We start from the raw sequence: 16067 nt of genomic DNA on the forward strand, positions 1-16067 counted from the left end.
AACGATGATTAATAATATAATGGGGTAGAAAGGGAGACATACGGAACTTGAAAGTAGTATTAAGTGCACTACTGTCAAAATTGGAAATGATTGTTCCTTTATGCCCACATCTTTAAACAAAAACATGAAGACTAACTCCATCTCTCAGTTTGACTGCAGGTAGCACATCTAACAAAAGAAATGCAGTACAGTTTAATCAAAAGCTCCCCTCTCTCGACACACACTGCCATCATCATCCCATCCCATCCTCCGCGCTACAACGCTCTTCTCAAGACTGGGAAGGTTGTAGTTTGTGTTTGTATACATTTGCTGAAATATGAGACAAGAAAGAGAAAACATTCATAATGACTAAGTAAAAGATGTAAAGACAAATACCCAGTAAGAAAAATAAATACTGGTAAGAGATAAACACTGAATTTAAGTCATGCTTCAATTGCAGAGCAGTTTCTCTCAGCTTCCTCTACAGTAAATGTACATTTAGGTGAGTCTCAGCCCTCTGGATGTACATAGCCCAGGAATATTAATTTCCTAATCCGATGCTGAAAGATATACATCGTTAATACTATCACAGAAAATTTGGAAAGTGTTTGAAACATATTCTATTATACACCTGAAAGCTACTTGTAATTCTGATAAAGGCTTTGGCAATTTTATTTGTAGGCATTAGTTTAGTACAGGGAGAAAAAAAAGGTGTATTTTCACCAAAGAAATAACAACTTTTCTAGAAACAATCTTTTGACACCCAAAGGTAAAAGCACACATAGCAATCAGGACACTTTGTATTTTCAATTTCTTTGGCCAGATTATTATTTTCCCACATTGACATAAAGATGTTTTCATATGAATTAAATTTCTCATAAGCCTTAATTGATGGAAACATATATTAGGTGGGCCCACATATATGAAGATATTTTCCCTTGATAAAAATATAGTATGTATTTCATCTGTCTGGTATTGAGAATCTATTATGTGTGACACAGACAAGAAAAACAGGATTCTTAAAATCACTGCTCTTATTTCCTAAGTACAACCTTGTAATCCCTCTGTAATATAGTACTTTTGACCTAGACCCTTTGTGAACAGCACTCAGTGTCAAGAAGGGGATATAGAGCCCATAAGGCCCCTGGTAAATACAGAGATATTGATAATGCAAATTGGAAGACTTACATCAGCTAAATTTTGGCACCTCAGTCAAGAGCCAGATTGTGCTGAAATTTCCTATATCGCACAAGGAAAAAGGCCTATAATGATGTACTCCTAAGGAGCCAAACTTCATTCCACTGTATCAATCTTTATCTGCTTACCAAAATGAAGCCAAGACTCTAACACTAAGCACTTAAGTGAGCTGCTACTGATTAGGTAATCTGAACGGCCCCCCTCTTTAAAGTGAGTTTTTCCTCATCTCATCTAAGAGATACACGTACGCGAAATACACACATACCCCCACTTCAGGTTTGTGACCAATACAGTATTCCTTGCCTATTTCCAATTTAGAGGTAAAAAGAATTTCCACCTCCCACTTCCAACAGATACATCCCAGAGAACGTAGTAACAAAAAACCAAACTAAAACAGAGAAACAAGTCAAAAACCTCTGCTGGTTTCTTAAAAGCTACCACCTGCCAAAATTAACCAAAACGAGAAGCAAAGCACGTCCCAATGGTCTGATGAAGAAATCTTTTAGAGCAAAGCAAGTAGGACAATCCCTAGACACTTTGCTGCCAGACACAACTCCATGCCAGAGTTTTTTCCCCAGGAAAAAAAAAAAAAAAAGATCCGGCCAAAGACATTCCTGCTCTTCTCTATCTGAAATTTCATCTCCATTCTCTCCTCATAATTTTCTTTCCCTCAGTAATGCCAATGAAACTGTTTGCAGAACTATGCCCTGAACTGGATCACTGCAATTTTAAATCAGTGCTTTTTAAATCCAAATTATTTGCCTAATTTGGCCAAGCGGTCAGTCAGCCCAATTGCTATCCTATCACAACTGAAGCTGTAACAAACCTTGGGAAAGACAGAGCATTAATTTTTATTTAATTTGTTTTGGGGGGGGAGAAGTACAAGCAGTGAAAGTTACCTTATATTACCTTCTTCCCCAGAAAAGCTTTAACACCAAACCATAACCTGAAATAACCAAAAGCATCTACACATACAGATTATACTGGCTTCTTTCTTGCTTTAAGAGGGTCCTTTCCTTTGCAGCCAAGAAACCAATATGGAACCACATTCCCAGCTGTAATTTAATGCATTTCCACACAGGAAACAATTTTAGTGTTAGCTTCCAAAATATTTAAAGTAATAGACAAGTTCATTTTAAAAGTATGATTTAGCATTTGAAAAGAATCTTGCTTACTTTTTAATATGTTTCCTTATATAGGACAGTATAGAGAGAGAAGAAAGAAATGAGCAAAGCAGAAGTGCATTTGGAGATGGAATTTCAAAAGGGAAGCACACTTCTCAAGTTAGAAATTAAAAACAAAGTTACAGCTTATGGAACGCATCAGCTTCCTCCTAAGCTACAGCTTCAACAGGTAGGCATACCCTGCTTAAAAAAACCCCAAACATAAATCACAGAATCATAGAATGGTTTGGGTTGGAAGGGACCTTAAAGCCCACCCAGTGCCACCCCCCTGCCCTGGGCAGGGACACCTCCCACCAGCCCAGGTTGCTCCAAGCCCCGTCCAACCTGGCCTTGAACCCCTCCAGGGATGGGGCAGCCACAGCTTCTCTGGGCAACCTGGGCCAGGGGCTCACCACCCTCACAGGAGAGAATTTCTTCCCGATATCTAACCTAAATCTACCTCTTTCAGTTTTAAACCGTTTTCCCTCGTCTCATCACTACACTGAGCCAAAACTTAAATAGAAGTAATACACTTAGTCAGTAGCATTTAAGAAAGTAACATAGAAATAGTTCTATTGATACCAGGTTTTGCTAGGAAACCACAAACTTGTTCCTACTTTGGCCTGTAGCAGAATTCACAATATTCATTCAATGTGAAATATGCATCACAGGTCTATTTGACTTAAAAGAACCTAATAAAATACAGAAATGTACCAAGAATGTCCTCCTCACAGTTTAACAGTCAAATTTAAACATTTAACTATACTTACAGAGCCATCTTTCAGATTTCTTTCATAGGAGAAGTGACACTCCATATTTTCTTCATCTCTTGAAATAGCAAAGTTATATCTGCCAGCTGATTCTTCCCCAGCTATCAATGCTTTCTTCAGTTCTTCAACATACTTTTCTCTATTCATTTCCATGTCAGCAGCCTCCCTAGAAATTTCAGCTTCAGACACTATCAGAAAAAAAACATGTGAGAAATACTTACATATTTGTGAACATGTATATATATTTATATGTACATACAGACACATGCTCACACCTTAAAGGACAGGCAAATATTAGGATACTATTCCTTCCTTGACATATAGCAGTGTGCCAGACACTAATGGAAATGTAGCAGGAATACAGTGTTTTTCATAAGAATTACGTTCTGTCTCTTTTTTCCCTGTCTGAAAATGGTTTATTGCTACTAGCCCACAATTCTACTTGCCTAAAGTTATTCTGAATAACAGTAACCTTAAAACAAAGAGTGGAATGTTTTAACTATGATTTATTGGAAACTGTGAATCTAAACCCTATTAGACAACAGATGCAACTGTCTCCTTTCGCATTCTTGATCCAGTTTTCCAAGTCTGTAACTTAACAACCTTAAAAGCTAATAAACTGTCAATTTACAATAAAGCTACACCTAGAGACTTGAAAATCCATGTTTTACTAATCACAGTGAAGGACCACTAAACGGGGGATGCGTCTCCAGTTTGCATTACATCAGGTCTACGAAGAAAATTTCATTCCATTCTTTTGAAGATGAAGAATGGTTGAATAGAGTACAGAACAGGCCATTAAAGATGTACTGTCATTAAGAACCATGATAGCCTTTCCCGTCTGCTTCTGATCCTGTATTTCTTCCTAAATCTTCTTTTGGTTAACGCTCAAACTGAAATTGCAGCTTACCAAGATTCATCATCTTTCACTAGGAGTAGCAAGCAACAGTTCTTGATTTTACCACCTGGACCCCTGGTTATTTTCCTTCCTTTTTATTTTATTCTACATACTGTTTCCTCAATACTTTTAGAGATCAAATATTAATCACAATAATGATCTCTATGAAGAGTGCAGTTTCTAGCACAGACAGATATAAGCAAAGACTCTAAATTAAAGTTAAGATAGGATGTGTATAACGTAATGCACGCTTTAATGTCTAGCCTACCGATACAGTATTTTAGATTGTTTACTTGATTAACAAAAGTGTTTCTTTTTCTTCTGACCAATCCTCTGAGGAAGACTGCTCCAGATTGTCATTTACCCCTGCTTGCTCTTAGACCTTTCTATTATTTGCCCAGCATTTGAGAAAGCAAGATACACAAAAGGACATTAGTTTGTGAAAAAAACCAAAAAACCAACACAAAACAAAACCAAACAAGCAAACAAAAGCACACATAACAAAAACCAACCCAAAAACTCAATAAAACAACCCCCACAACCCCCAGAACATATCCTTCACAGAACTCAGGTGACTTGAAAAAGTATCCCCCTTAAAATCCCTATTAATAACTATTTCTTCTCTATAAAAATGCCTTTGAAGATAGTTTCACATTGAGACATAAGCTTGCACATGTATTGAACTCATACTGATAGAAATAGAACAGCATTTCAATCAAACACGAGCCTGTTCAAATTGCCTCATTTTTCTCCAATCTTCTTCTTGACATAGTAGCTAACCTCGTATTGCAAAGGAGGCAGCACATATCAAACCAATCCATCGTATAAAAATAAAGCAAAGAGGTAAATGTATAATTATTTGCTATGACTATTTATATCCTCACACACTTCAGGATTTCTTGATTACTTCTGCACCTTCAGTAATTTTAGCTTATTTTCACAGATTCAAGAGTGGTTGAGGTTGGAAGGGACCTCTGGAGATTGTCTAATCCAACTCCATTGATCAAAGAAGGGTCAACTACAAAGGTTGCTCAGGACCATGTTTTGAATGAGTTTTGAATATCTCCAAGGACTGAGGCTCCCTGTCCTTTCCAGCCTATCTGTTCTGGTGCTTGGTCACCCCTATGGTAAAAAAGTTTTTTCCTGTGTTTAAATGGAATTCCTTTTATTTCCATTTGTGCCCATTACCTCTTGTCCTTTCACTGGACATCACTGAGAAGAGCCTGGCTGTATCTTTGTTACTCCCTCTCATCAGGTATTAATTAATACACATCGACAAAATCTCCTTGAGCCTTCTCCCCTCCAGGCTGCACAGTCCCAGCTCTCTCAACACCTCCTAGCATGACAGATGCTCAAGTCCTTCTGTCATCTCCATAGACCATCACTGGACTCAATTCCATAAATTCATGTCTTTCTCATGCTGGAGAGCCCAGAACTGGACACCAGGGCTGAGCAGAGGGGAAGGACCACCTCCCTTGTCCTGCTGGCAACACTCTTCCTAACGCAGACCAGGAGGCAGTTGGCCACCTTTGCCACACTGCTCGCCCATATTCAACTTCTTGTCCACCAGGACTCCCAGGTCCTTTTCAACAAGGGACCTGCTTCCAGCCAATCACCCAAGGTACCAGTACAGGCTGGGGGCTTCTTCCTCCCCACGTGCACAGTTTTGCATTTCCCTTTGTTGAATTTCACAAGGTTCCTGTCAGCCCGTTTCTGCAGCCTGTCCAGGCTGAATGGCAACTCAGTCCTCTATCAACCCTTCCCCCCAGTTTTGTACCTTGTAAACTTGCTGAGGATGCACCATGTCATCATCCAAGTGATTAATGAAGATGTTAACAGGACTGGACCCAGTATTGATTGGCGCCTGTGGTACAGGGTCACTAGTAACTGGCCTTCAGCTAAAATTCATGCTACTGATCACAACCCTTTGGGATCTGGTTGAACTGGCTGGACTTGATCCATTTTACTGTTCATCTGTTCATTCATCTAGTCCATACTTTACTAGTTTGTCTATGTGGATGTTGGAGGACGCAGCGTTGAAGGCCTTGCTAGCTAAAGCCAAAATAAACAACATCCACTGCCCTCCCCTCACTCAACAAACGAGTAATTTCTTCAGAGGTGGTTATTGGGTGGGTGAGACATGATTTCCCTTTTGTAAATCCATACTGACTGCTCACCATCTTGTCCTTACTATTTTTTGAAATGGTTTCCAGGATTATTCCTCCAGCACCCTCTGGGTGACCAGCCTTGACTTACCCAGATTCATCCCCTTACCCTTCCCAAAGATGGGAGAGACATTTCTTCCTGTCCCTAAAAACGTCCCCTAATCACTATTACCTTGCAAAAATAATCAAGAGTGGCCTCACAGTGACACAGGGCAGATCCCATGTACTCCTAGTCTCATCCAGTCAGGTCGCACAGACTAGCATACATCCAGTTTCTTAAGATAGTCTCTAACATGATCCTCCTGCAATGGTAAGTCTCCTTTGCACCTGTTTTTCCCACTGATCTGAGAGGCTCTGGATTTCTGACAACAAATCTTAACCAGCAAAGACTCAGGCAAGGATGGCACTGAGTAGTACCTCAGCCTTTTCCACGTCCTTTGTCACCAGTCCCCCTGCCACATTCCACAGCAGGTCCACATTTTCCCTTATCTTCCCTTTGCTGCTGAGTGGGCTGCAGAAGTCCTCCATAACCCTTTCCAGACGCTATTCCAGGTGGGCTCTGGCTTTCCTAACCCCATCCCTGCATGCGTGGTCACCATGTCTATACCCCTCCCTGGTCACCTTCCCCTGGCTCATGCCCACTTCCTTTTTATGCCCAAGTTTAGCCAGGAGCCCCTTGTTCATCCATGCAGGCTTCCTGCCACCTTTGCTTGATTTCCTGCTCCAGAGAAATAAAGCATTTTTGAGCTTGGAGGAGGCGATCCATGAAAGATCAACCACCTCTCTTGGATCTCTCTTCTCTCCAGAGCCATATTCCATAGGATTTTTCTAAAGAGATCCTGGAAGAGGTCAAAGTCTACTCTCTTGAAATCTAGGGCGCTATCCTGCTTTTTACTCTATTCCCTCCTCTCACGATCCTGAACTCCATCAACTCAATAGTCACTAAAGCCAAAGGCTGCTCCCAGCCTTGACTCACCCACCCGGCTCTTCCTTGTTCATAAGTATTAGCTTTTGTAGTCCTCCTCTCTATACATCTCAAAATATGGAAAACATGTAGACTTAATTGATCTTAGACTTAACTGAGGGAAGGTTTTTGTGCTTTTTTTTTCTTCCCTTTAACAAGTCACAATAATCTATTCACATCTATCCACAAATACATCAACTGCTTGTGCATACAAAAAAGAAATACTACCTTGCTAATCACCTTAAGTGATTACCATATGTCTGCAAAATCTGATAAGGCACGTCAGTCACCAACACCCCACTCTATTACTCTGTTTATAAGACACGGGCAAACAGCTAGATGAAAAAGGAGATGCAGGTGGCAAGAGAGAGCATGGTAATGTCACCACTACAAGGAAACAAACCGTTGATACAAGGAGAAATCACCCCCTTCTGTGGAAAATCTGAGCCTGCAGATACACTCAGTTAAAAGGATAAATTAGTGGGTGAGAATCACATTAGTTATCCCCTAGCACAAGGCACTTTTTTCCTAGGCAGAATCAAATGTGTTAGGTTCTTCAAAAGACAGAAAGCAAAGGGATGCAAGGGAACTGTTTTGGAGTTAGGATAAGAAAAAAAAAAAAATAAGAATTTACTTCGGCTGAATGAATATGAGCAAGTCAGACTTCATCACACTAAGATGTGAAGTGTCAGGCCTATGGCAGTCTGAAGTCTGTCACAAAGTTCCCTGTATTAACCCAAAGAGAAAACACTTAAAAATGAGTATTCTCTGTTCCCCTCTTCTTTTAAAGATACCACAAGAAATCTGTCACATTCATACTAGCCTAACAAAAAGTAAAAGGACAAGGCATAATACATAGCCTTTCACCAGATCTGCAACAACACAAACATTCAGCAGATGTCAGAAATTGCAGAAATGTCACTATACACTAAAAAGAATATAGGAGTCCTGCAGAGCGTGCATTAGAATAAACCAGATATAAAATAACTTCATAATCAGTATTCCTAGAGTGGGGAGGATGCTCTTACCCTTACATTATAAGATGGATTATCTATATTGCAGAGGAAGAAAATGAAAATGAAGGGGGTTGGAAAAAAAAGAGGCCAGGGAGGAGTGTGACATATTATAACTGTATGTCCCTACAGATCTGTAAACTCGATATGCGTGCTCTTCATAAAAGCACATATCCCGAAACAGAAACTGTATTCTGTTGTCCATTGCAGCAGATGTAATGGGCAATCGTACATAAATGTTTTTCGTGTATAGCCTAATACTGATGAACTTTAGGGCACTGAAATACTCTGAGACACCTGATAAACTAAAGATTCAAAACATTTATATTTTAGTATCATCGTTTGAGGAACTTTTCAAATTTATTCCTATAACCCAAGACAAGTTTAAACAGAGCAAAAGTACGTAGCAGCCCTCTTCACCTAGTTGGGGTTTAAAATATCATTGTGAAAGGGAACACAAGACAGAGAAATGGACAAAGGTACAACAGAATCCTTTTTCAGTGCATGGACATGCAGTGAAACCACTTTTTTTTTTAAATATGTAACACCCTTTCCTAATACATGAAGAGAAAGAGGCTAAAACAGAGGGCCACGTATATAGCCACCTAGTACTTGTCCTACAAAAAGGACTTTGAGTGCAAAGCTACACTATTTAGCTGCAATGCTGCATCACAGCCTCCTTCCCCACATGCCAGACACACCTGCAGCTGGCATACAGGGCCATGAGCAAGAGCAAAGGCAGCATGCAACACCACAAACATGAAAAGACCTACAAGCAAGCAACTGCTAAGTCAAAGTCAGTTGTACACTAATCCCCACACATTAAGACTGACAGGAATGAATTTCAGAACAGGACTTGACACTCTTACAAACAGTGCTGCAAAGCTGGAGGCTGTACACGTACACTATCCATTGCATGTGCCATCAGTTCTTCCCTGCCTCACTGTAAGCCAAACGTTGAACCCTCTGAACACATCTAAGCATCTTAGATGAACTAGTAAAAGTATTTTCCAAGATTTTTAAAACTTATTTTAAGCATGGAATGGATGTTATCACAAAGGCTTAAGACTAACAATTGCGAGCTGCATCTTGGTTTTGGATTTGTTTTTTTGTTGTTTTTTTTTTTTTTTTTAGTTTTTTGGGTTTTTTTGGTTTTTTTTAACTGAAAGCAGCACTTTTAATGTTCATGTAAACAATGGTACAATGGAACTACTGTCAGGAAAAAAGCTAAGCCTATAAGTCAGTGAACAAGTGGGGCTACAGTGCTGGTCAACAACTCACCTTGCAGAGCTAATAATCCACTACAAATAGCAAGAACTGAGTGGGAAAGAAAGGCAAGAAATTTAAGATCAAAACATTTATATTTTATTATAAGCTACAGCCACCAAACATTTTCTCATTACCTATCTTATTTCTTACACAGGACACTAGACAGAGCTGAGAAAAGGCCACTAGTATATCAGCAATCCCCCAAAACCAGTACAGACAGAACTGTGGAATCCGTTGCAGCATGAGGCAAAGAGGGGCGGAAAAAGTAAGTTGGAAATACTTGAAAAAAAATATGCATTTGTCTAGAACAATGACTTAAACACTGAGAAAAATAGACAGACAGATAGATGTATAAACTTTTAATTAAAATAAAAAAGTTAAAAAACTCCAAAGCTACTAATATACAGTACTAGAGCATTGTGGGTGTTTTCTCCTGTGGTGCCTGTACATGCTACACGTTCCTTTATCTTATAAAACTAGCAGAACTGATCAATCTTTAGAGAAACACAAAATGTATAAATCCATATATCTGTAGTTCTTTAACCCAATAACAAGTGAATAGATCACATTTATTGTGTGTTTCTCCTCCCCCAAAGATTTCACTTTTTTTTTCTCCTTAATTAAGACTCCCAACACTTTTCATCACCACATTAAATATACAAAAACCATAAAAGACAACTCCATCAGCAACTCTCATTCACTTCCTGCTAGGTCTTGCCAAGCAAAATAATCCACAGCATGAGAAACTCAAAAGGGATTTCCCAAAGCAAGAATTTTCTGACCACTGCTTTCCCTCCTCCCAGGTTTTGAATTTAGAATCTAAGCAGTCCCAAACATGATGTAGTAACTTAGAAAAAGTGATGAAAAACAACGGCAAGCGTATGAAAACACAGATCTGTGCAGTAAAAAAGCATGCACAAGAACTTCAACTCCTAATGAAATTATTCAAAGGTCTACAAATTCAATAGGGATTCCTTAGAAATGTATCAGATTCCTGCAGAATATCAGAAATAGAAGCGCTCTCCTTTGGATGAGTACCCAGTGCTCATGCTAAATGGCTGTGGGTTTGTTTCTTTCTTTTTAATAGAGTGAGGTCATCTTGCTTTCACTGGTCCTCTATTTGGGGAAATGATCATCCAGCCATTCTGCCAGATGCAGGAAGTTAACAAAATTAGAACTGTGTTTACATATTTTTTCTACACTCCTCCAGTTGTAGTAACACAGCTTTTACTTAGAAAAATAACAGATTTAAAGAGTCAGCTTTTTGCGACTTTTAAGCTGGGGATTTTACAGTTACATAAGAACAACCATAAAAGCTTTTAAACAGAAAAACTAATATGATCAATTAGTTAAGTATTTATCAATGTTAGCATCCTTTTCATTACTTTCAAAAATATATAGCTTGACTATCCTATTGTCAAACCAAGAAAGAAAAACCTTTCATCCCAGAGTACAGGCAACCAGCATTGGAACACATGTATTTGTCATGTGCTGGAACTCCTAATCAATGGTGTGTTTGAAATGTTAAAAGGAATGTGGAAGAGCAGATTTAATACGTATGAGATATTTTAGTTAGTCGTTTGCTAGATCTGAAAGAAAAAAAGGTAAAAATTGTATCCAAAGGAAGGTTAATGAATCATTATGCTTATTTTATACACAGGAACTATATATACATACACATATGTATAGCTTGTATACATGTGTATATGTATGTATACGTGTGTGTGTATGTGTGTATATATATACACAAAGCAGTATTTTTATATGTATATCTATCTATCTATCTCAGGCCTATTTGAAAGCTTGGCTTATGTAGGAACTGGGGAGAAACAATGTCTATTGGTCACGGAGAAGGAAGGAAGGAAAGTAGGCAAGAACTATGTGGACATCTGTTGTTATAATTCAGAAAGAGTCAGAAAAACCTTTTTGCCTACAATACACTGTAAAATATATAATTCTTACCTCCCTTTGAAATATTTTTGCCACTGAGAGAAAGGTTTTTGATCAAGTATTTGAAACATTTCTAAAGGAACACACAAATCTTTCCGTCTTTTGCTAGGCACGAATGAGAGAAGCATGCACGTATTAAGAAGCATGCACCCTCTTATTCAGGTTTCTGAGTGGGGGAAAAAATCCCATCGGCTATTTTTTTTCCTTCTGATAATTTATGCCCAGTAAAAAAAACTTTTTTTTTTGCCTTTCTCCTCAAAAATTCACCTGAGTGTCAGATACAGCCATCTTAATAATTACGATTTCATGAATCCATGTAAAAAACATCTGCAATTAAATTCTTCATAAACTATAATTTGCAAATGGAAGTTGCATGACATATGTGTTCAAGGATCTGGAGAAGACACAGAAGCAGTACTCCAATATCATGCAATAATTTATATTCTTGGGAAAGAACAAAACCTTGCATATCCATATGATAAACGAATTAGTATTAGATTTGACACAGAACCTGTCCAGACTTGAAAGATCTCTGAACATATCTCAGAAGATCATGAACCTCACATCCTCCATCACTGGGGAGAGGTCAATGCTCATAAATAGTTTTTTTATGCAAGTTGTGGATCACGGTTTAGAAAGTGTTTAAAAATAATCATAAAGAGCAGTAGTAATTCCATATTTTTTTTTCTTTCCATTATTACCTTTCCCAGTCCATGCACACTGACCATCACTAAGTATTATACCAAATCCAGTGCCTAAATCTTTTTCCCATGATACTTGTAGAAAATATGTTTCTTCTGGATGAGAAACTGGATGAATTCTGTTCAAAGTCTTCTCCATTTTCCAGACACCTGTTTAAGAAGTAAGATAATCTTGTTATAAACAGAAGTGCTTAGCAGTTTTACGTAACTAGCTTTGGAAAAAAATAACACAAATATAAGCATACTTAAAATTTTATTTCACTTTCCTCCACAAACTCAGTTCTTCAGAGAACTGATGATATTTCCAAACAGAAAAGTGGATTACAATAAGTAAGGTTTAAAGGAACAGCGCCAACGATCAAATATATTTGAACTGTAACAAATTAAGAAGCAAAGGAAACTGGGGAACAGAAAATTACAATACAGAGTACTTCCCCATTGATATGTTTTTAACTTACCATCCACTCTCACCCAACATACAGCACATGGAATATAATTAAATATAATCAATATTCATCTGGAAGACTGCCATGTGAAAGCATGCTACTAAGCTTCACTGCAAAGCAGAGGTTGTAGTGGATACCAGCAACCAAAGAAATGATTTAAACAAAAATGAATGCTGAGAACAACAAAATTTATGATGCCATGGTGTGATTTTTTCACTCAGTATTAAAGCAACTCGACAATCTGTACTTGACCTAAGACTTTCTAAGAATCCCATGTATTTATGTATAGTCTAATCTGACAATAATAAATCCTTAGAGTACTCAAGAACTTTAAAACTCCATTTGGCAATTTGCTCCACAGAATAATGAAGAAACAGCCAATTCTGAAGTCAACATTGCATACTGTATTTTCATTGAGAATGCTTCATGTTGTCCAGTACCTGAGGAGTTTGTTTTGGGGTGTTCAGTTGTTTTAGGCTTTTTAATTTTTTATTTTTCTGTTTTAGAAGAATGAAGTGAATGATATGTTCATTCACACATTAAAAATAGCATGTATTGATAAAAGCAGGAAAAACGTAACTGCAGCATTTAAACTATGTGGAGTGAGTACAGGTTAGGTATTGTAAGCTCTATCAAGTTTTCCATCTAAAGTGTAGTAATAAGTAATCATGATTAGGCTCAGTTCAGGCCTTTCTCTGCTTATGGACACTGAGAGCCAAATCTAGATACAGATTTAACTGCTATTGGCCTCACAAAAAGTTGGCATTTTCAGGTTAGGAGGAACAGTTTTAACTGCAGTTGACTGCACTGTGTCTGACCTTTGCTCAACTCTGCACTCAACAACGTTTGAAAATGTCTTTCCCTTGTCCAGACAAGTGCACAGTATTCAAAAGCAGCAAAATATGTGAACGTAAGACTTATTTTTCAAGCATAAAGGTGTATTAACAACTAGACAACAGCTGCATTGTCAATAAAATAAACATTCATTATAGATATCAATAAGATTAATGAAACAACACATTAACAACTTCTGCTGGCTAATTAAACCACAATACAGATCACCTTGCACCAACAAATAGCATTTTGAAACAATAAGAGGAACATGATGTAAAGTGCCTGCTACTAATTCCAGACTGAACTTTGGCTAAAACATGTCACTAGGCACTTCCAGCATTCCTGACTACCCACTGAATTTTCATTACCCAATACACAAAGCACTAACTTTATTTTTCCAGTTTAAAGCTTCAGTACATGTAAGCACCATAACATTTTCCTGTTTAGAATATTCTTCTGAGGAGTTTAGGATCCAAAAGCTATAGTAGGAGTAGAGGGAGATAAATCACGTACATGTTACTAAGCATCATAAATTCTCACCAAAAGCAGTAAGAGGAATAACTTTCCCATTTACATCCATAACCCACCGCTGCTTATACTATTACAGATGTCATACTCTGCATTTCTACTCACAGAAAATGTGCCAGAAACTAAAAGTTACTTAAAAGCAATATTGAAAACTTAGTTTGAACCACCCCAAAAAAGTCTTCCATTTCCATCTAATCAAATGGCCATTTCAGAAAATCTACAGATATGTCTGTGCACCTGTAAGCAAGAACAGAAAAAGAAATATTTGGGGCATGGAAGCCTGGAACAGGCCCTTGCAATTAGTGTTTATAGAGCTAACACCATTTTAAAGATCTGTAGTGCACTAACTGCCTGGACACGGGTCAATAAAGAGCACAGGTCAGGAAGCACAAGTCATGTGTGTAGTATGTTTAAGCACACAGGCATGTGTTCTCCTTTGCCTGCCAGATTCCCTTTTGCGTTTTGCTTGTTCTGTAAAAATAGAGTCTCTTGTGAAATATTTTCATAAAAGTCCTTCTCTGAAAGACAATCTTTTTAAAAAGACTTTATTCTTTTTTACTTAAAGATTGTAAAACAGTCACTCATAACCCAGGCAGACAGCATACAAGGTACTGATGCATATATATAGTTTAATGGGGAGTTTTTGCTTGTTGCATTTGATTCTTATCACAAAGCAGAGCAGCATCCAGTGAAAGCCACCTGCACCTGAGGCTTCCTTTTTAATGTAGACTGCTCTATTTATATGACTATTAATAAAGAGAACAAAGTGTCAGTCCTCAGTCAGAAAAACCGATGTTAAGAGTCACACAGGAAAGGAAATTTATTTATTTAAAGAAGCACTAACAAAGTCTCTAAGGCCTGAGATTAAATTCATCTGATATCATAATACTGTGCTTCCCATGCATCTATCTTCACACATTAGTATTTCACTCAAGTGAGGTGGAACAGCTAAAAATGAAGGTTCTATGTAGACATCATTCTTAAAAGGTCCTTTGCCAGCTTAAGGGAAGAGCCTGTCAGCAGAACTGAGAAAGCTTCCACACAATTTGTATACCTGCAGTAAAACACGACTTCAATAAAAACAAAAACGCCGAGGAGGTACAACGCAGAAGAATGTTCTGTATTTCATAATAAAATGCAAAATACAGTTGTCAAGCTTTTCAACATTGTATTGTGTATCTTTGAACAAACAATTTTACAAGAGAGCATAAAATGAAAATACTTATTCTCCCAGCTTTTATTTCCTCCATTGTGCTCACTGACCTTTTGAGGGGAGTATTAGCTATTACTACATGTTTAGAAACGGTCTCACAAAGCAGAGCTCAGCCTTGCTTGAGATATCCAAGCACTTAACTGTTCCAACCCATCAGCAAAATCTTAAGGATTTTTGGCTGTATATAATGGCTATTATTTACTTCTCTTCAGGAGGAACAAACCTTCACGAAAATTTGTCTGACCTACACAGTACATACAAACATCACTGCAAACAAAAATATTGTAGCTTACTGCTTTTTAAAAAAATGTTGGAGGAAAAAAAACAAACAACACCAACAACAAACCACCAAACAACAAAAAAAACTACAAACCCCTCTTCCACAAATCTTGTAACACCATGACTATTCCAGAGTTCAGTGTAGTGTTGAGTAAAAGGATAAACCACACACAGCTAAAGCATGAATACAGCAAAAATTAAAAAAAGCGCAAAGGAGTTACCTATTTAGCAACTAGCAATTACCACCAATGAAAAAAAAAAAAATCAGATCATATTCCTTATAAATTTATGATAAGATGAGAGCATGCATCTCATCAACTGTAAAGGCAAAACTTAATAACATATGTATATTTCCAAAATAAAGAATTCAGGGGGAGGAAGCTGGACATCCTACTTGACACCTGGAGTTAGCTATATGTTCACAGGATGCACAAGTAATTTTGTTCAACATATTTAAAAGACACATTGCTCTATACTTTAAGAAATGAAGTAAACTAAAACACCCTCCTTACAACTAACCTATGTCAATTCACCTGCCTGCTTACTATATTCTCGCATCACCCCATCAGCTTTCAACATGCCAAAAAAAGTGTAAACCTTCCTACTGGAGTTTCTGCCCCTCCAGGGCTTTTGTTGGTGAGGAAAATGCTGTGCACTGCCAAAGTCTGAGGGGCACACGAAGAGCAGAGTTGCCAAAC

At 37.9% G+C, this 16067-nt stretch overlaps 1 protein-coding gene across 1 annotated transcript in view; it reads right to left on the reverse strand.

Annotated features, from left to right (window-relative positions):
* Window positions 1-16067, reverse strand: part of XRCC4 (X-ray repair cross complementing 4) — a 190392-nt gene that overhangs the window by 160219 nt on the left and 14106 nt on the right. The window contains exons 2-3 of the mRNA XM_063321191.1: window positions 12070-12219; window positions 3110-3297 (exon numbers count right to left, since the gene is read on the reverse strand). Coding sequence (XP_063177261.1) covers window positions 3110-3297; window positions 12070-12208 — 327 coding nt within the window. The 5' untranslated portion in view covers window positions 12209-12219. The remainder of the gene's footprint in view (window positions 1-3109; window positions 3298-12069; window positions 12220-16067) is intronic.

This window comes from Chroicocephalus ridibundus, chromosome Z, assembly GCF_963924245.1.
Source record: "Chroicocephalus ridibundus chromosome Z, bChrRid1.1, whole genome shotgun sequence".
Lineage (NCBI taxonomy): Eukaryota > Metazoa > Chordata > Aves > Charadriiformes > Laridae > Chroicocephalus > Chroicocephalus ridibundus.